Raw genomic sequence first — 22,036 nt, 5'->3', positions numbered from 1 at the left:
GAGATTCCATCTCGGTTTAGTTTTCAGCCGATGGCGCCGCGGAAAGTTTGGACTAACGTCACGCCCACTTTACACTCCCATTGGTGGGGTTGTTTTTTACGGACATCGTTGCTTTAACTCTATTGGGTAACTCCATTGTCAATCAACTTAAATCCGTCCAAGCACCCACGCGACTGCTCCGCCGGTGGTCAGAAAAAGAGGGCGGACTCCGATCAAGCAGAATGGACTTTTCGATGCCTCTAACGTGAATGGCAAATAGTGCTTTCAATATTGTTTTGCCATTGTGTGCGCGTTTGTTACAATCTACAATCACTTTGCAACTTGAGAAGTGTCGCTAGTATTGCTCAATAGTCTTGACTTGATTGACGTTTAGAGAAATGTATTTTTCTAACACTGTATCCATTGCAAAATCATGTGTGACTTATCAGAACAGCATTTCATTTCGTTATCGACCCAGCTCACCATCACGCTGTTTTGTTGTGATCATGACATTGCAATTCACTAATCTGCTGTGCAACCTACACGAGATACAAAGAGGAAACGTGTTTACATTAGGTAGAGGAGATACAGTCCACAATACAATCGCCTGACTCGTGAGCCTGTTGCTGGTAATTTTCCACCAGCCACGAGTGGGAGTGGTTACAATGAATCCGCGCACTGCACAAGTTGACAAAAATGACATGGAAGGGAAATGTCCACGCTATGTGGTGTACCTCTTCAGTTCAGAACATGACGCTAGCATCAAAGACCATGTAACATTAGTCCAGATTGCAATTTAGGAGAGTTAAACAAATATGTAGTATCATTGCTGCTCTGTAAAGGATGCAAACATGACAGCGTTTTTTTAACCCTCACTGTCACGTGACCCAGCGTGCCACTTGATGGAAAAATACTGGATTTAGTGTTGGCAAGCTGTACTAGTAAAGTCATCCGCTAACATAATTGAGAGCGAGGTTTCAGAAGGACGTACGTTCATTATTCTATAGGCTACCTTACCCAGCAACACAACACTGTTACCCTCAAATTCAATGTGCTCAGTGTGGTTTGAGCTATCATAGAGAGAGACATTAATAATAGATTTTCAATCATTACATGGCTATTACACATGTGCAATAATCAGTGTGTGGTTTTAATTTTCTATACTTTTGCATACAAACAAACATGGTCATCAAATAAGCAGACCATGCACAATGTCATTGCATGCTATTCTGCAAAAGTTTGATTGCCATTATACAATGCACACTACATGACCAAAAGTATGTGGACACCCCTTCAAATTAATGGATTTGTCTATTTCAGCTACACCCGTTGCTGACAGGTGTATAATATTGAGCACACCGCCATGCAATCTCCATAGACAAACATTGGCAGTAGAATGGCCCGTACTGCAGAGATCAGTGATATTCAACGTGGCACTGTCATAGGATGCCACCTTTACAACAAGTCAGTTCGTCAAATGTCTGCCCTGCTAGAGCTGCCCCAGTCAACTGTAAGTGCTGTTATTGTAAAGTGGAAACGTCTAGGAGCAACAACGGCTCAGCCCTAAGTGGTAGGCCAAACACAAGTTCTAAGGGACCACTGAATGCTGAAGGGCGTAGCACACAAATATTGCCTGTCCTCAGTTGCAACACTCACAGCTTGTGGAAAGGCTTCCCATAAGAGTGGAGGATGTTATAGCAGCAAAGGAGGGACCAACTCCATAGTAATGCCCATGATTTTGGAATGAGATGTTCGACGAGCAGGTGTCCAGTGGAAGTTCACATTTTCCTTTTTTTGTCAACTGTTAATTGACCTGTATTCTACAAAGCTATTTGGGTTGAAGCATATTAGTTAATTCACCCGTATTCTACAAAGCTGTTTGGGTTGAAGAATATTTGTCAATTCACCCATATTCAACAAAGCTTTTTGGGTTGAAGCATATTTTAACAATATGTGCTGGCTACACACAGAAAAAAATTATCTTCCTGTCTATTTGTGAACTTGATGCCTTCACTAGCCTACTACAGCCAAGCCTGAAAGATAACAGCAATTAAGAGTAAATCAGGTAAACCATATATATATATATATATATATATATATATACACAAGCCAAGATAAGTCCTCAGCCATGCAGTTCATTCAGTAAATGTTTGAAAGAGTGTGTGTAGTCCCCTCTGGCTTAGATTTTCTCTCATCTTCCCCTTCTCTTGAAGTCAATGTCAAATTCCAAGAAATTCCACCTTGAAAGAAAAACAAACAGGGCTGTCGACTTTCCAGGAACTTGAGAAAAAAAGCGTTTGAGTAACCTCCCTCAGTGATCTCAGCTCCTTCAGGTTTAAATTTAACAGGTAGACAAACGGACGGCTCAAATGGCACCCTAGTCCCATATGGCTCTGGTCAAAAGTAGTGCATTATATAGGGCCCTGGTCAAAAGTAGTGCACTATGAAGGGAATAGGGTGCCATTTGGGATGCAGAGTGTGCACAGACTGTTGAATTAAGATTCTGAGTTTTAGGTCTGCCTCAAGAGAAAAGAGGTTTCTATTCTCAAAGGGATTCTAACCTGGTTAAATAAAGGCTATATAAGTTCAGTTTCTGTTGTTTACATTGCAAAGGGTTCAATGAATAGGTATGAGCAACAGATATGTCAGGTATTATTCAGTCACAACTTCTAAGACAATTGAAATTGATAGAAACATTGTTCTTTATTGATACAAAACCAACAGGTTTATCATTCGCTAGCCTTCATCAGGCCGCCTACAGAGAGAAGAAGACTGTTGTGTACATGGATTATCTTCATTAATCAATAAGGTGATCTCCAGATCCTACTAACGTGACAGGCTGCAGGCACAGTAACAAGCCTGCGCTTGAAATGACAGTTTGTCTGATTTTAATATAACATATTAATAGATTGGCAGACAAATCAGGCAGCATATGATTTACACCCGTGTGTAATATCTGGACTCTCTCTTACTCTCCTGGTTTTGTTTGAGGGTTGATTTACACCCGTGTGTAATATCTGGACTCTCTCTTACTCTCCTGGTTTTGTTTGAGGGTTGATTTACACCCGTGTGTAATATCTGGACTCTCTCTTACTCTCCTGGTTTTGTTTGAGGGTTGTTTTACACCCGTGTGTAATATCTGGAGTCTCTCTTACTCTCCTGGTTTTGTTTGAGGGTTGTTTTACACCCGTGTGTAATATCTGGAGTATCTCTTACTCTCCTGGTTTTGTTTGAGGGTTGATTTACACCCGTGTGTAATATCTGGAGTATCTCTTACTCTCCTGGTTTTGTTTGAGGGTTGTTTTACACCCGTGTGTAATATCTGGACTCTCTCTTACTCTCCTGGTTTTGTTTGAGGGTTGATTTACACCCGTGTGTAATATCTGGAGTCTCTCTTACTCTCCTGGTTTTGTTTAAGGGTTGATTTACACCCGTGTGTAATATCTGGAGTCTCTCTTACTCTTCTGGCTTTGTTTGAGGGTTGTTTCGTTTACATAGAGGGATATACCTCTATTCTTCTTTTAAAAAGGGATATAGCCACCTCTAAACTTATAAGTGCACTATTTTGACTGAGTAATGTTTACAAATATTGACTGACCAATGAACTGTGCAACTGTCACTGGACTTTTAAAAGTCCCTCCATACGGTCACCTTTCACTCCATTCTTCAGCTTGCATCATATCATATTATAGAGATATATTCTACATTTTCTATTCTATGTTTCTATAGCATGCATCATTTAACTATCCTGTCATGGCTTGTCCCAATAAAACTATTCAAATGAATCTGTCAAGAAAAAAAGTCACTTTTTGACTGCAGAGAGAGAGAGCGGTATCATTTGAAAATGAAAAAGAGTTGGGCTGCCTGTGATTTGTGCCCCTCCCTTCCTCCTTTCCCCTGTCAACAGCTCTCACTCTCTCTCGCACAGGAATTCATTGTTACACATGTGCGAGAATTGGAAGTGAGCAACCAAACCTGCTCACTCAGGATTAGACTGGTCAAATCTTGTTCTGTCTGGTTGTGATCGGGGCCAGGTCATTTACATACATTATTCATTACATCATAATAGGGTTCTGACCCTGGTGTTCTAGGAGTTCCTCCACAACAAACCTGTTGTTGCTCTTATGTTCGTACAGCCAGTGCAGTGTTATTGGATATAATACAGACTAGTGGAGGTATTGGAACTCTGGCACGGTTTGGGAGGGCATGTAGAATGATACTAGCCTGCAAAGCAGAGGGGGATAAGGTCTGTGTTGTGAGACACTTGTCAGGTTGTTATTGTGGTGTTGGTTTCAAACCAGTGTATATGGAAGTTGTTTGTGATAAATTACGTGGTAGTAGATGTGTTAGGTGTCCTCAATTGTTGAAAATTGTAGAAAATAATTTGAGTTATTTAATAGTAGCATGGTATTAGTACACACTGTTTCCATCTTGTAATGTTTTGAGGAAAATACTATCATACAGTGTGTAGTAGTGGTGTGTATACACACGCCTCTCACGCAGTAAACTATAAACAGTGTGTAGTAGTTGTGTATACACACACCTCTCACTCAGTAAACTATAAACAGCGCCACCTTGTGTCTTCAGAAGTGAACTGGTGAGTGCTGTGCAAACTAAAGCCTACAGTGCCTACTAGTGGTTGAAACAAAAACCTTCCGTGCAAGAGCTACTCTGAAGGATAGGAGATAGGAAATGAGGACTGACTGATTTAATTCATTAGATCATTCCATTGTGGTGGAAAGCAGGCTATTCGTTTTGCACTATTGAGAGACGGACACAACACTTCCTTTCCTATTTCTACTTTTTATTTTCCATTTACAAAGACAACAACAGCACAGTGACAACAAACATCCAAACATGACAAACAATAGAAGGGGATATTTTATTTATTTAAGCTTTATTTAACTAGGCATGTCAGTTAAGAACAAATTCTTATTTACAATGACGGCCTACACCGGCCAAACCCAGACAATGCTGGCTATGCTTTACGGATTACACATGTTCCTCTAGTGTCCCAGAGGCCCTCTAGGCCAAGGGGGGGGTTGTGTTCTGGCCATGGTCACTCACATGGAGGTAGTGATGGTTCTGGCCATGGTCACTCACATGGAGGTAGTGATGGTTCTGGCCATGGTCACTCACATGGAGGTAGTGATGGTTCTGGCCATGGTCACTCACATGGAGGTAGTGATGGTTCTGGCCATGGTCACTCACATGGAGGTAGTGATGGTTCTGGCCATGGTCACTCACATGGAGGTAGTGATGGTTCTGGCCATGGTCACTCACATGGAGGTAGTGATGGGGGGGTTGTGTTCTGGCCATGGTCACTCACATGGAGGTAGTGATGGGAGTAGATGGGAGGCCGTGTCATGGGTTAAACATCTCCCTGCTGGTGGGTCTGTGGAGTAGATGGGAGGCCGTGTCATGGGTTAAACATCTCCCTGCTGGTGGGTCTGTGGAGTAGATGGGAGGCCGTGTCATGGGTTAAACATCTCCCTGCTGGTGGGTCTGTGGAGTAGATGGGAGGCCGTGTCATGGGTTAAACATCTCCCTGCTGGTGGGTCTGTGGAGTAGATGGGAGGCCGTGTCATGGGTTAAACATCTCCCTGCTGGTGGGTCTGTGGAGTAGATGGGAGGCCGTGTCATGGGTTAAACATCTCTCCGCTGGTGGGTCCAACAAAGCGAAACTAATTTAGGGAGTACAGTACTTAGGCCTCTTCGCCATGGTTACTGCTCCCCCCGAGAAACTGAACAGTTTAACAGCCAGGCAGTGTCACTACAGACGTATATATAGGTGGCTACAGACAGAGCCTGTGGTCTGTAGTCAGACTCACCATGTCATGGAGAGAAACGATGGCACTCGGGGAAAGTGTAGGTGGGATTTGGGCTGGGGAACAACTAAAACTTGTCAAATGCCTGTGTGGTTTACAGTTGGATGGGATGAAAAAAATGTTATTCTGACACACTGGACATCTGGTAAGTGAAGTACCTACCAGGGTTGGAGTCAATACCATTTCAATTCCAATTCTCTTCAATGCTTTTCAATGAGGAACATTTGGAATTAGAATTGGAACAACCCTGGTAGATACAGGTAGATGATGGGAATAGCTTGTTCCATCAGCCTGGTGGGAGGACATTATATACAGAATACACATTACTTATGCATAATGTGTTCTAAATCACATTACATATGCATAACGTGTTCTAAATCACATTACATATGCATAATGTGTTCTAAATGAATTACACTGTATGTGTGCAGACAGCCTCAGGATGGTGATGATACTGTATAGTGTATTACAAGTGAATGGAAACATTGAATATTTGATGAATAAACATTGCATTTGTGTCTCTGATTGTGCCCACTTGTGGTCCAAGTGCTCGTTAAGTTAGTGTGAGAGAGTGCCATTGTGACAACACTGTATAAAATGTTTTTTATGCCAATAGCTTCAGCTCTGATCACCATATCCCTAAGTTACAGACATTTCCTTCTTTATTTCACTTAGTAACACATTCCTAGACAGTGGGGTACTTGGACGGAGGACAGAGGTGGTTACGTGTCACAACACATTCTACATTCAACAATCTCACTCCCCTCTGATGTTTTGAGGATTCACCCTTACGCTACTCTCACCAGAACACATGTTCATGTTCATTAGGTCACACCGTAGGAAAACGTTTAACGAAAAACAGTTTCCTATTGGACAAGTTCAGATAGTAACGCCCCTCTACTTTGTTTCAGGCCATTTCTTCTGTTTTGTGCCGAACACCCGCCAGCAACACAAGTCCAGTATTTATTAACACCTTGTGACTGTTGCTCACCCAGCTCCAGAACCAGACTTGTTTGCCCCCCATCCTTTCCTGTCCGTACCCCCTGAAGGACAGCCCGAGGCGGGCAGGGAATGGTGGAGGGGAGCACCAGGCCTTCCTAACCCACCTGGAGAAACCCTGGCTGGGGAACACGGGCCCCCGCACCCCCCAAGGAACCAGGCCTTCCATGGAGGACCAGAGGAGCTCTGGACAGGAGGCTGATCTCGAGTCACTCCACGTTCCCAGCAGCTTGGTGGGAATTCTGTTCCGGGAGAATGGAGGGATCCCAAGGGAGAGGAGCACGGTAAGGGAGAAGGAGAATGATGAGGCAGCATGAGTAGAAGGAGGAGGCTGAGGGAGAAGAAAGAGGGGAGGCTGAGGGAGAAGAAAGAGGGGAGGCTGAGGGAGAAGAAAGAGGGGAGGCTGAGGGAGAAGAAAGAGGGGAGGCTGAGGGAGAAGAAGAACGAGCAGCAGAAGAAGGTTGCTTTGGGAGTAGTCCCAATTAGACAGGCTGGAGCTGGAGGCATCACGAAGAGGGCTGTGGGCCAGGGAGAGGACCCTGAGGCAGCGACTGGAGACAGAGGGTCCGGGCGGCCCGGGGGATCCAGGAACGCAGGGCCCTTCGGGAGCAGACCAGAGAAATCCAACACATCCACGTCCTGCATGAGCAAAGGGTAAGGCAAAAGGGTGGAGGAATGAAGAAACCTAACCAACGTTCCCCTCTTTCCTGCGTAAAACCTAACCAACGTTCCTCTCCCTCCCTTTCCTGCGTAAAACCTAACCAACGTTCCTCTCCCTCCCTTTCCTGCGTAAAACCTAACCAACGTTCCTCTCCCTCTCGTTCCTGCGTAAAACCTAACCAACGTTCATCCTCTTGTCCCTGTGTAAAACCCAACCCTTGTTCCTCTCTCTTTCTCTCTCTTTCCTGTGTAAAATCAAACCAACGTTCCTCTCCCCCTCTTTCCTGCGTAAAATCAAACCAACGTTCCCCTCTCTTTCCTGCGTAAAACCTAACCAACGTTCCCCTCTCTTTCCTGCGTAAAACCTAACCAACGTTCCCCTCTCTTTCCTGCGTAAAACCTAACCAACGTTCCCCTCTCTTTCCTGCGTAAAACCTAACCAACGTTCCCCTCTCTTTCCTGCGTAAAACCTAACCAACGTTCCCCTCTCTTTCCTGCGTAAAACCTAACCAACGTTCCCCTCTCTCCTGCGTAAAACCTAACCAACGTTCCCCTCTCTTTCCTGCGTAAAACCTAACCAACGTTCCCCTCTCTTTCCTGCGTAAAACCTAACCAACGTTCCCCTCTCTTTCCTGCGTAAAACCTAACCAACGTTCCCCTCTCTTTCCTGCGTAAAACCTAACCAACGTTCCCCTCTCTTTCCTGCGTAAAACCTAACCAACGTTCCCCTCTCTTTCCTGCGTAAAACCTAACCAACGTTCCCCTCTCTTTCCTGCGTAAAACCTAACCAACGTTCCCCTCTCTTTCCTGCGTAAAACCTAACCAACGTTCCCCTCTCTTTCCTGCGTAAAACCTAACCAACGTTCCCCTCTCTTTCCTGCGTAAAACCTAACCAACTTTCCCCTCTCTTTCCTGCGTAAAACCTAACCAACGTTCCCCTCTCTTTCCTGCGTAAAACCTAACCAACGTTCCCCTCTCTTTCCTGCGTAAAACCTAACCAACGTTCCCCTCTCTTTCCTGCGTAAAACCTAACCAACGTTCCCCTCTCTTTCCTGCGTAAAACCTAACCAACGTTCCCCTCTCTTTCCTGCGTAAAACCTAACCAACGTTCCCCTCTCTTTCCTGCGTAAAACCTAACCAACGTTCCCCTCTCTTTCCTGCGTAAAACCTAACCAACGTTCCTCTCTTTCCTGCGTAAAACCTAACCAACGTTCCCCTCTCTTTCCTGCGTAAAACCTAACCAACGTTCCTCTCTTTCCTGCGTAAAACCTAACCAACGTTCCCCTCTCTTTCCTGCGTAAAACCTAACCAACGTTCCCCTCTCTTTCCTGCGTAAAACCTAACCAACGTTCCCCTCTCTTTCCTGCGTAAAACCTAACCAACGTTCCCCTCTCTTTCCTGCGTAAAACCTAACCAACGTTCCCCTCTCTTTCCTGCGTAAAACCTAACCAACGTTCCCCTCTCTTTCCTGCGTAAAACCTAACCAACGTTCCCCTCTCTTTCCTGCGTAAAACCTAACCAACGTTCCCCTCTCTTTCCTGCGTAAAACCTAACCAACGTTCCCCTCTCTTTCCTGCGTAAAACCTAACCAACGTTCCTCTCTTTCCTGCGTAAAACCTAACCAACGTTCCTCTCTTTCCTGCGTAAAACCTAACCAACGTTCCTCTCTTTCCTGCGTAAAACCTAACCAACGTTCCTCTCTTTCCTGCGTAAAACCTAACCAACGTTCCTCTCTTTCCTGCGTAAAACCTAACCAACGTTCCTCTCTTTCCTGCGTAAAACCTAACCAACGTTCCTCTCTTTCCTGCGTAAAACCTAACCAACGTTCCTCTCTTTCCTGCGTAAAACCTAACCAACGTTCCTCTCTTTCCTGCGTAAAACCTAACCAACGTTCCTCTCTTTCCTGCGTAAAACCTAACCAACGTTCCGCTCTTTCCTGCGTAAAACTTAACCAACGTTCCTCTCTTTCCTGTGTAAAACCTATCCATCGTTCCTCCCTCCCCCTGGCGTAGGAGAGCCTGCTGAAGGTGAGAGTGGAACACCAGTGTTTCAGGGAGTGTAGCTCTCAGAGGGGCCCTGCTACGGCAGGACATGGTACTGTCCTCCACACAGAGGGTCCCTGCTACGGCAGGACATGGTACAGTCCTCCACACAGAGGGGCCCTGCTACGGCAGGACATGGTACAGTCCTCCACACAGAGGGGCCCTGCTACGGCAGGACATGGTACAGTCCTCCACACAGAGGGGCCCTGCTACGGCAGGACATGGTACAGTCCTCCACACAGAGGGGCCCTGCTACGGCAGGACATGGTACAGTCCTCCACACAGAGGGGCCCTGCTACGGCAGGACATAGTACAGTCCTCCACACAGAGGGGCCCTGCTACGGCAGGACATGGTACAGGCATGGTATACCACAGGTTTGACAAAACATATTTAACCAGTTTATTATAGCAATAAGGCACCTCAGGGGTTTGTGGTATATGGCCAATATACCACGGCTAAGGGCTGTATCCAGGGCTTATTGCTTAAATAACCCACAGCGTTAGATATATGCTCAGATGATTTTCACAGGCTACTTTTCTGATTACCAGTTTAGTTTGCTAATAATAACTGTTCCCACGGCCAGATCTCCACGTTACGACGCTTGTTTACAGAAGTCAGACGTGACCACCTGTGCTAATTAGCTAACGTGATTTTCCTTTAAAAAATTTTTTTTTGAAAGATATTTTTACAATAAGGAGGTATAAATAACTAATGATGATAATGCCCTTTGTGTAAGAGCTGTTTGAAAATAAATCCTGGAATTTCAGCCTGTTTTGGTGGGATGGACTTTTGGTCCACATCATGACATCACAATCTGATCTGATTTATTCTGACCAATGACCAGTCATTCTTCATTTGCAGATGTATCCTCCTACTTTGAAGGGGTATGTGGGTAGGCTCTAGAGCAGGACTGACTAAACTGGGGCCTGCGGGCCAAATCTGGCCCACGATAATGTTTCGTTTGACCCGACAAAAGGTTACAGATTTCTATCAGTTGGGCTCTCAACTTACTGGTTTTTCCCACCCCATGGCAAAATTGTATAATTGTTCTCTTCAACCCATGGCACAATATGCAGAATTGCAGGAAATGTACTTTAAAAATGTATTTGTTTCTCTCTACCAAATCTCGCTTAAGCTGCGTGTACATGGTACAAGGTAGACGGCAAACCGGATGTCATTGTTTGACCGTAAATGCTATGCCACTATGCCGACTGGTACGACGGTTTTTGTGTCTCTCGTCTAAACGCAGCATTAGGGTCCCCCAAAGTCTAGGTAATATGGTAACGATAACGTGTTGTTAGGTGTCAAGTTACGGCCACTAATTCTATGATTACTTAAAAAAAGATATTGCTTCAAGACCATAAAAAGCTATTGTTTACATATTATATTTCTAAATAGATCATATCTATTTGCTCCGCCCATGGCCCACCACTCAGATAACATTTCACCAACCCGGCTCTAGTCTAGACGAGCCTGTCCACCAATCAGGGCTTGTGTATGTAAATATATTTACATTTGTATCACCACAACCAGACTGAGCATTTCAATGGCAAAAGGAGGCTCAGGGAAATAAATTATGAAAAAAAGATATGGTGTTATTTTACTGAAATAAAAACAGTGATTTAGTAATCATACAGTGATGATTTAAATATTTTTTTAAATACTGCATGGGGCTTTAAGTAGCAATGTGACATGATCTCTGGTATTAAGTCTGATATTGGTATCTCTATAACATATTAGAGAAAGGACTGCATCCTGCCCCATTCAATCCATAAAAGTGGAAATGTACAACAAAGCAGAATACCAATAAAGATTTCACAATGATAATCATTCAATAGTAACATTAATACAGCCTTACATTTGCTTAGTCAGTGAGCTGAGGAGAAAAAAAAGGAGAATACAGTAGTTTGATCTGAAAATAGATTTTGTCATGAAACATGTCCTTAGGGGTATCAGGTAGCCTCGCGTTAGAGAGACATGCCTGGAATCAAAATGTCGCTGGTCTCAATTAGGTCCACTATTGCTCTAAATGATCAACACAGCTGTTCACACAAAGGTTCATTTTGGAGAAATGTGAATACAGCACTAATTTCACTTTTAATAAAAATAAAGTAAGGATGTCACCGTGTTCTCTCTATCACCCCCTATCTTCGATAAACACACATTAAAACTGCCTTCTAAAATTTTGTCGTCCCGTCTCAAGACTTACGTACCCAAATTGGTCCACATGGACCAAAGCGGGTTTGTTAAAAAAATACATATATTTATCATCTGATTAGATCCGTCGACTATTCCATATCTTAGATGCTTCATCAGAATGAACAGGTCCTTGGCCTGTATTATCTCTCCATGCAGAAAAAGCTTTTGATAGACTAGAATGGTAATATCTCTGGTCTGTCTTGAAAAATGTCTCTAATTTTAATAATATGCCAATCCCTCAGTCATAGTTATAACAGGCAATATCTGGTCTGTTCAAAATCACTAGAAGCAGCAGACAAGGTGATCCATTTCTCCTTTGTTATTTTATTATGCATGGAACCCCTGGCCCAGGCAATTCAAAGGAAAAACACCAATACGCAGAGGGTATTGTACTATATCTAGACAATGTATCTCTATTGCTCCCAAATGCATTGAAGATCATAGATAGATTCATTTTGTAATTTGAGATTAAACTGAATTTATCCAAATCAGCCCTACTGCCTCTCAAGATCCCCATGGAGGACTCCAATTCTACTTACAGTTATAGATCTGTCACGCTCATTGAAAGCAAAGTCTAGGAAGCGGTAGATCTGTTCTATGTGCACTATTTCTATGCTTCCCGTTCTTAAGTTTTGTTTTTGCGTATTTTACTTTCAAATTTTGTACACCAGCTTCAAAACAGCTGAAAATACAATATTTTTGGTTATGGAAAATATATTTCACAGCGGTTTAGATGGTACAATGATCCTGTAGTCTACACTAGACTTGCTTGTGATGTCAAACTGAAATTAGGTTTACTATTAGAATTTTACCAACCAGGAAATGTCAGAGTTAATTTCTTCTTCAATGTTTTTAGTGGCAGCCCACAGGTACAATGTGTGAACTAATGACTATAAAATATATGAACAGAATATGAATTTAAATATTGTACCTGCAACCCCCCACCACACACAAAGTCGCTGGTTCGAATCCCTGGCTGGTTCGAAGTCTGACTGGGAAACACAATGGCTAAGGTGTTGCGTTGACAGTCTCTGGACCTGATTTGAAGTCTCCGTCAGGGCCGCGGTCTCCCAAGTTCGCTGCAGTACTCTGTCGCCGTTTGATTCTTTTTACATAGAGCTTAATGCCCGACCAGTTTCTGCTTTTGAGCGCCACAGGTTCTGACTGGAGGCATTTGAGGCAGTCCCTCTTTCCAGGAACTCGGCTACTCTTTATGAACGGCATCATGTGTTTCTCTACTGCTGCTACCTCATCAATGATCCACTTTAATCTCACAGTGTTTCTTCGGGTTGATTGGGCGCCTGTGCGCCGGGTCGGCTGGGCGCCGGGTTGGCTGGGTACCTGTTGAGAAAAGGTTGCTTAAAAGATTGCAAAAACGGCAGCAAAGAATGGAAAATAATTTCACAATGCAAATCACATCGCTTCTTTTACACTACTGTAACATCTTTAGATTTCACTTTTTGGCTCAACAGGAGTTGACGATTTTGCAGCTGAAACAACCAGAGAAAGACAGAAAAAAATGAATAGGTTAAATAAACATGACCATTTCCAGGCAAATTACCTGTATAAAAAATCCAATATTATTAGGTATATACAAGGTATAACAAACCATCCACTTGGAGAGCTAGCCTGACCTACAAGGTATAACAAACCATCCACTTGGAGAGCTAGCCTGACCTACAAGGTGTAACAAACCATCCACTTGGAGAGCTAGCCTGACCTACAAGGTGTAACAAACCATCCACTTGGAGAGCTAGCCTGACCTACAAGGTGTAACAAACCATCCACTTGGAGAGCTAGCCTGACCTACAAGGTATAACAAACCATCCACTTGGAGAGCTAGCCTGACCTACAAGGTATAACAAACCATCCACTTGGAGAGCTAGCCTGACCTACAAGGTGTAACAAACCATCCACTTGGAGAGCTAGCCTGACCTACAAGGTGTGACATTTGACTTACATTTAGTTTTGGGTTCACCGAGAGTGGACAGTGCTCCAGCCAAAACAACCTCATTCCACTTGAAACTTTTGAATTTGCCAGCAGACTCCGCGACTTTGTGTCGTCCTGACTTCAGTGCACAGGATTCCACAGCGCTGCCAATGTTCATTAAGTTGTATCCCATTTGAACAGCCAGCGTCGGACGGTCGTACGTTTTGTTCTCGTTGTAGCCAGCAACAGCTCTCACTGCCGTGATGACGTGAGGTAAATTACTAGGTATGACCAAGTCCTCAAAGCACATCAGAGGTGTACACGTCCTGGCCGTGATGAGGAGTCTTGCCACCTCTCTCATTCTTCGTTGAATGTATTTATTTCTTCTGTCATCTGGCTGTAGTTTGTTGTACAGCTCTTCTCCCATGAGGAGGATACATTTGTCATTTCTTACCACAAATGAAACTTGGCCGGAGTTCATACCACAAACTATCTTCCAAAGACCTGTGCTGACGTAATCGGGTTGAGGACACAACTTAAACGGCATTGCTGACTGAATCCTCATCTTTTGTCCAGGTTTTGGTTCTTCAGCATTGGGGTTCAGAGGGCAGTATCTGACATGCTTCCATAGTGACTTTTGAATGTACAGACCTTGACAGTGCATGCAGTGGGTGTAATCTGGAGTGGATCCTGGCACTTTGGGATGGGAACAGGAGGCCATCTCTCCACTCCCACGTCTTGCTACCGCAACACTATGCACCCTCTGACATATCCTCTTAGCTGGATTATGAGACCCAGAGTCTGTTTGGATGTTCATGTCTTTGTTGCCGTCTGAAGGGCTGATCTCAGTCCCCGGGTTGTTTTCATCACATAAGTTAGACAAATCAGATGGTTCATTCAGCACACCACTAGAATGGCATGTTCTCTTTGCTGGTTTACGTGCCTCAGAGTCTTCTTTAGTGCAGGAGCTACTGTCTGAAGAGTTGCTGTCTGTAACTGAGATGTTTTCGTCACTCCAGTTACAGAAATTAGATGCTTTATTTGATTCCACATTACTAGAATCCTAAGGGGGAAACAAAAAGGAAAGATTAATGTAATATGAAAACTCACGGACAGCAGAGATCCCATTTTGGAACGTAGATATGTTCGTAGAGTTATCATGTTAAACAATGTACAGTGCATTCGGAAAGAGGGTGGCAGGGTAGCCTAGTGGTTAGAGCGTTGGGCTAGTAATCGAAAGTTCAAATCCCCGCGCTGACAAGGTACAAATCTGTCGTTCTGGCAGTTAACCCACTATTCCTAGGCCGTTATTGAAAATAAGAATTTGTTCTTAACTGACTTGCCTAGTTAAAAAAAAGGTTAAAAAAAAAATCTATAAATAAATTCTGACCCCTTGAATTTTTCCCCTTTTTTTAACATTACAGCCTTATTCTAAAATTTGTAAAATACTTTTTCCCCCTCATCAATCTACACACAATACCCCATAATGACAAAGCAAAAACAGGTTTAGAAATTTTAGCAAATGTATAAAAAAAAAGAAACATACCTTATTTACATAAGTATTCAGACCCTTTGCTATGAGACTCGAAATTGTCAGAGCAAAAACCAAGCCATGAGGTCGAAGGAATTGTCCGTAGAGCTCAGAGACAGGATTGCGTTGAGGCAGAGATCTGGGGAATGGTACCAAAACATTTCTGCAGCATTGAAGGTTCCCAAGAACACAGTGGCCTCCATCATTCTTAAATGGAAGAAGTTTGGAACCACTAAGACTCTTCCTAGAGCTGTCCGCCCGGCCAAACTGAGCAATCGGGGGAGAAGGGCCTTGGTCAGGGAGGTGACAAAGAACCCGATGGTCACTCTGACAGAGCTCCTCTGTGGAGATGGGAGAACCTTCCAGAAGGACAACCATCTCTACAGCACTCCACCAATCAGGTCTTTATGGTAGAGTGGCCAGACAGAAGCCACTCCTCAGTAAAAAGCACATGACAGCCACTTGGAGTTTGCCAAAAGACACCTAGACTCTCAGACCATGAGAAACAACATTTTCTGGTCTGATGAAACCAAGATTGAACTCTTTAGCCTGAATGCCAAGCGTCACATCTGGAGGAAACCTGGCACCATCCCTACGGTGACGCATGGTGGTGGCAGGGACTGGAAGACTAGTCAAGATTGAAGGAAAGATGAACAGAGCAAAGTACAGAGAGATCCTTGATGAAAACTTGGTCCAGAGCACTCAGGACCTCAGACTGGGACGAAGGTTCACCTTCCAACAGGACAACAACGCAGGAGTGGCTTCGGGACAAGTCTCTGAATGTCCTTGAGTTGCCCAGCCAGAGCCCGGAATTGAACATCTCAGGACAGACCTGAAAATAGCTGTACAGCGACGCTACCCATCCAATGCGACAGAGCTTGAGAGGATCTGCAGAGAAGAATGGGAGAAACTCCCCAAATACAGGTGTGCCAAGCTTGTAGCATCATCCCCAAGAAGACTCGAGGTTGTAAACGCTGCCAAAGGTGCTTCAACAAAGTACTGCGTAAAAGGACTGAATACTTGTGTATATGTGAATGTGCAAATTTATAAAAACCTGCTTTTGCTTTGTCATTATGGGGTATTGTGTATTGATTGATGAGGGGGGAAAAAACTATTTAATCCATTTTAGAATAAGGCTGTAACGTAACAAAATGTGGAAAAAGGGGTATGAATTCTTTACCAATGCACTGTACGTGGGCCATTCCGTGGGAATGAGACTCAGATTTTTCACATTAAAATGTACACTACATGACCAGAAGTATGTGGACACCTGCTCGTCAAACATCTCATTCCAAAATCCTGAGCATTAATATGGAGTTGGTCCCCCCCTTTTCTGCTATAACAGCCTCCACTCTTCTGGGAAGGCTTTCCACTAGATGTTGGAACATTGCCCGCAGGGACTTGCTTCCATTCAGCCACAAGAGCATGAGTGAGGTCGGGCACTGATATTGGGAGATTAGGCCTGGCTTGCAGTCGGCATTCCATTTCATCCAAAAGGTGTTTGATGGGGTTGAGGTCAGGGCTCTGTGCAGGCCAGTCAAGTTCTTCCACGCCAATCTCGACAAACCATTTCTGTATGGACTTCGCTTTGTGCACGGGGGTATTGTCATGTTGAAACAGGAAAGGGCCTTTCCCAAACTGTTTCCACAAAGTTGGAAGCACAGAATCGTCTAGAATGTCAATGTATGCTGTAGCATTAAGATTTCCCTTCTCTGGAACTAAGGGGCCTAGCCTGAACCATGAAAAACAGCCCCAGACCATTATTCTTCCTTCAGCAAACTTTACAGTTGGCACTATGCATTCGGACAGGTAGCGTTCTCCGGTCATCCGTCAAACCCAGATTTGTCCATCGGACTTCCAGATGGTGAGGCGTGATTCATCACTCCAGAGAACGTGTTTCCACTGCTCCAGAGTCCAATGGTGGCGAACTTTACACCACATGGTGATCTTAGGCTTGTGTGCAGCTGCTCGGCCGTGGAGACTCATTTAAATGAAGCTCCGACGAACAGTTAATTGTGCTGACGTTGCTTCCAGAGGCAGTTTGGAACTTGGTAGTGAGTGTTGCAACCGAGGACAGATGATTTTTAAGCTCTACGCGCTTCAGCACTTGGCGGTCCTGCTCTGTGAACTTGTGTGGCCTACCACTTCGCGGCTGAGCCGTTGTTACTCCTTGACGTTTCCACTTCACAATAACAGCACTTACAGTTGACCGGGCAGCTGTAGCAGGGCACAAATTTGACCAACTGACTTGTTGTAAATGTGGCATCCTATGACGGCGCCACGTTGAAAGTCACTAAGCTCTTCAGTAAGGCCATTCTACTGCCAATGTTTGTCTATGGAGATTGCATGGCAGTGTGCTCGATTTTACACACCTGTCAGCAACGGGTTTAGCTGAAATAGCCGAAGCCACTAATTTAAAGGGGTGTCCACATACTTTGTATATATAGTGCATGTCAAACAAAAAACAATGATTGCAAGGTTAAACAAACCATACAACTACTGTATGCACAAGGACAACCTTGAACAATTTCCACAGAATGTTTTACAAAAACACATTTACTGGAAGACCAGTACAGATAAAACGTTTGGTAACAGAATGACGGTTTGTGCCGTTGGTGCCGTCATTCTGATACCAGAATTTGCATCTACAAAAGTAGTCCTTGTGCATAGAGTTGTATGGTTTGTTTCACTTTGCAATCATTGATTTTTGTTTGACATACATTTAATGACTTTCTCCAACTTGACAGTATTTAGAAGTGTGCTGTTTTGGGTTCACCCAAGGAGTACTATAGACACACATTCTATTTGGTTGAGATTTTGCTTGGGATTTTGCTTGCAAATGTAATGTCCATAACGCTGGAATTGTCCATATACTTTATATTTAAAATGTACTTTAAAATGTATATATTCATGTTCATATTTTTTTTTTTGTATTCATTTTCTGTAAGGAAATTGCTTTCAAAATCTCATGTAATCACTTGGCTGTTTTCTCTACAATTAAATGCTGCCTTTTTGTGCTGTTCTACATGTTTACTAATACATTAAATTAAATATAATCTTACTTGTTCTGAAGAAGTGCTGGGACTCTGATGAACTTTACCATTTTCACTCTGAGCTGCAGAACATTCTGGATTTACTGCAGAGAGGAGCTGAGAGTCCCTGGTTGGTTCTGATACTCTGTAGTCCTCTCCATCAGGTTCTGTTTTGATCTGTTCAGTTGTGTTGGTGGGTTGAGAGTCTCTCTCTCTGTTCTCCAAGGTTTGGTCAAGATGTGAGGGCAGAGATGGGTCCTGTTCATAGTCACTTTTCACACAGGCAGGGATCAAGAGGTCTTTGGTATCAGGTTCCAGCCCTTGAGGCTGCTCTTCCTCTTGACTGGTCCTGAGGTCCTCCTGTTCCCCTTTAATCTGTGTGGGCTCTGGGTCCTCCTGCCCCAGACTGGGGCTACTCTCCTCCTCACAGTGCTGCTGCTCAGGGGGAACGGCCTCTTCGGAGACCGGAAGAGAGAGCTGCTGGGAGTCTGGAGGGAAGAAAAGGAAAACAAATCAAATCAGAGTTTATTCACGTACAGCAGGATACAGCAGGTGTAAACAGTACCGCGAAACGCCTGACTGCAAGCTCTTCCTTAACAATGCAGTTCAGAGGCTGGTGTGAGGTGCTATAGGAGCAATCAACGGAACTGAGTCCAACGTGGATTCTATATGATTAATACTGTTCCATTTATTCCATTCCAGCCATTACAATAAGCCCATCCTCCTAAAACTCCTCCCACCAGCCTCCTCTGATGCAGTTATACTGGTCATATAAAATGTAATACACGAGAATAAAAAAAAAGAAATGGGGGTGATAGGTTGAAGATACTGTATCCCTGGAAAAAGGATGTTTCTATCACCCTGCTGAGGCGCATGACACACACACACACACACACACACACACACACACACACACACACACACACACACACACACACACACACACACACACACACACACACACACACACGATGCTTGTTGTTCCCTCTGGCTAGTGATCTGTGTGATCTTCAGACCTGGGTTGAAATACTATGTGAAATAATTTCCATACTGAGTTAAACAGATGAGACTGAGTGGAGAGTTAGTACAGAACCCAGACTCACTGTGGCTAGAATAGAGATACTGTCAGGTCAATAAAAGGCTTTTAGATTTTAAAGATGTATACAGTCCTATAGACTCTCACAGCAGGGTTCACTCACATTGAACCCTAACCATTCCAATGTATTTAATAGAATAAAAAAACACCAAAATAAAAAAAACTATATTTATGGAAGTGGTGATTTTGCAAGGTTACTACAGGAAACATGCTTGTTTGGGTCCCCCGGGTGTGGAGACAGACGGGTTAATATACTGCAGTCTAACTGTGTGTGTGAATGACTAAATGAGAATAATTATTTTCCCACAGTAACTATTATTACAAACCTGCTCGATGTAACTTGATTTCCGGGTGGAAAACCAAATCCAACAGCCTCTGTAGACGTTTGTTCTCCTCCTTCGAACGGGAGATTTCTACCTGGTACTCGACTATCTTTTTTTTCAAAGACAGACGATATCTCCACAGCAGCCGCTATTAATCGCTGCGTAAGAAACGTATTCAACTCCATCTGTAATTTGGGAATTTTAGGGTCTGTAGAGCCACATGTCAACGAGGAAAATAAACCAACGATCTAGCTATTCACTTCCTGTTTTAGTTCTTCTTCGTCTTCTTCTTCTTCTTTGGGATTGGTTGTCGGATTGCATCCAACTTTAAGGTGCATACACCGCCATCTACTGTAGTGGTGTGTGACGCCATTCACGGCCTACCTACATTACATTCTTTGATACAATAATACAATATTGGGAAAAAGGGAAATTGCCACCCATTCCACTATTGAACCCTATCTAGTCCAACTCTAAACCAATGTGTTGAGAAGACATAACCCTAGCTCTCCCCCTGCAGCTGTTCTGCAGTACATCCTCGCAATCCCAAGTACTTCTCTACCACTGCCACCACAATCTCTATTTTCTGTGACTTTCAATTCATTTCTGTAGTACAATTGACAACCACCGCTATAAATGCTAAAAAGCCAACCTTACAAGCAAATTTTCTTCCCATCACGGTCTCTTGATCTCTGCCGATTCACAGGAATCCCCCCATGTTCCTCTACCACTCTCTTCCCTGCTTCAGCATAGACACTTCCTGTACTACTGTAACTAAGGCAACCTCAATCTGCCATTCTCTCACCAGACATCTCCCATCTCCAGCCCCATGATCACCCCCACAACTTTTCACATCATACAGGTTTCTCCGATCAAATAGCCTAACCCAAATAGAGCTCAATCAAATACAAAATGCACTGTCATGTTAACAAACAACATATCCTAAAAACAGGACAGGTCAATGTAAAATGGACAATATGGAATGGACAATCACAACCGTTGTCCAGGAGTTTCATCCCATTGTCATGATCAGTGGTTTCAAGTTTGTATCTGTACATTTTTGACAAGCTGATCATAGCGAAAAATAAAATACTTCTGCATTTCTCGCTGTGTAAACACATTGCAATAGGCTCCTAAAACTCCTGATAAAGTTGGGTAGCTGATATTCAGAGTTTAAATAGCCAAATGTATTAGCCACAGGAAACAGGACTAATAAAGCCAACGCAATGGCCTGTTTTACAAAACGGTGGGCCTACCACATCGAAGGGCATTCATAAAATTCCATTGCAGGCCGTCATGGTGGGCTACACCCCAGTAAGCACAAACCGACACATTTTGGACATCTTTTTTTGGTCCTGTCCGGACTTTTTGATGTTTTACAAATGATTGGCTTACCACATAGATGGGCATTCATAACATTACATTTTAGGCAACACTGTAGGCTACACCCCAGTAAGCACGGACCGACGTCGACACCTTCTGGATGTCTTTTTTTGGTGCTGTTCCCGGACCGGCCTTCAGTTCCGCGGACATTGGTTTTTGGTCCGGTCTGGAACAAATCTGAACCATTCATAGACATCTTTCTTTGGTCCAGATTTTGTCCGGTCTAGAGAAGCCTTGATTTGGCCAAAACATAGACGTCTATAAATTACTTATTTTCAACTTTCATTCATAGCCAAAAATGAGCCTGATTTGAACATGAGCCTGATTTCAATGTCCAGAAAAGATGCCTTTTCACTGTCCTGGAAAATACATTTTCCCCTTTCATTCTGAACTTCAACGTCTTCAAAATACATATTTTAGACGGCATTTTATGTTCTCGCCAATGGCAGCAGAACGGCAAGGACCGGCCCTCCTGGTGACGACTCTGCATCAAAACTCAGCATGACACATCATTCTTCGTTTTCCCACCGGATCTACGTCTCATCAAACGGCAGTCGTCACAGACACTGGGGATCTTCAATTTCAACTGCTCCTCCTCAACACTTAATCAAATCAAATGTTATTGGTCACATACACATGGTTCGCAGATGTTATTGCGAGTGTAGAGGAATGCTTGTGCTTCTAGTTCCGACAGTGCAGTAATATCTAACAAGTAATCTAACAATTCCACAACAACTACCTTATACACACAAATCTAAGTAAAGGGGTGTAATAAGAACATATAAATATATGGATGAGTGATGACCGAGCGGCATAGGCAAGATGCAATAGATGGTATAAAATACAGTATATACATATGAGATGAGTGATGTAAGATAGGTAAACATTATTAAAGTGGCATTATTAAAGAGACTTGTGATCTATTTATTAAAGTGGCCAATGATTTTGCTTCTTCTTTTTATTATTGTTTGGTGTTTTGGAACCAAACTTCAATGTTGCACTTCCGTCACCTACTAGAAGTACGCTTCCTGTG

The 22,036-nt window shown here is 43.6% G+C and overlaps 1 protein-coding gene across 1 annotated transcript; it reads right to left on the bottom strand.

The window, feature by feature from the left end:
- Positions 1-12,012: 12,012 nt before the first annotated feature.
- LOC145861742 (uncharacterized) lies at positions 12,013-19,763 on the bottom strand. The gene is made up of 4 exons (XM_082964947.1): positions 19,624-19,763; positions 18,232-18,689; positions 13,669-14,701; positions 12,013-13,049 (listed from the first exon to the last, which is right to left on the bottom strand). The coding sequence occupies exons 3-4, from the start codon at positions 14,453-14,455 to the stop codon at positions 12,961-12,963; spliced, it is 876 nt and encodes a 291-aa protein (XP_082821073.1). The 5' UTR covers positions 14,456-14,701; positions 18,232-18,689; positions 19,624-19,763; the 3' UTR covers positions 12,013-12,960.
- Between the last annotated feature and the right edge of the window lie 2,273 nt (positions 19,764-22,036).

Source organism: Salmo salar, chromosome 18 (assembly GCF_965601325.2).
Source record: "Salmo salar chromosome 18, fSalSal1, whole genome shotgun sequence".
In the NCBI taxonomy this organism is placed as follows: Eukaryota; Metazoa; Chordata; class Actinopteri; order Salmoniformes; family Salmonidae; genus Salmo; species Salmo salar.
This window is presented reverse-complemented; position numbering and strand designations above follow the sequence as displayed.

What these genes read in the sequence shown, in the direction of transcription:
- LOC145861742 (XM_082964947.1), bottom strand. Translation starts at nt 14,455, where the DNA reads ATGAACATCCAAACAGACTCTGGGTCTCATAATCCAGCTAAGAGGATA. An exon ending in CGGTGAACCCAAAACTAAAT is followed by an intron (nt 13,050 to 13,668) that starts GTAAGTCAAATG and finishes TTTTCTCAACAG; the next exon opens with GTACCCAGCCAACCCGGCGC.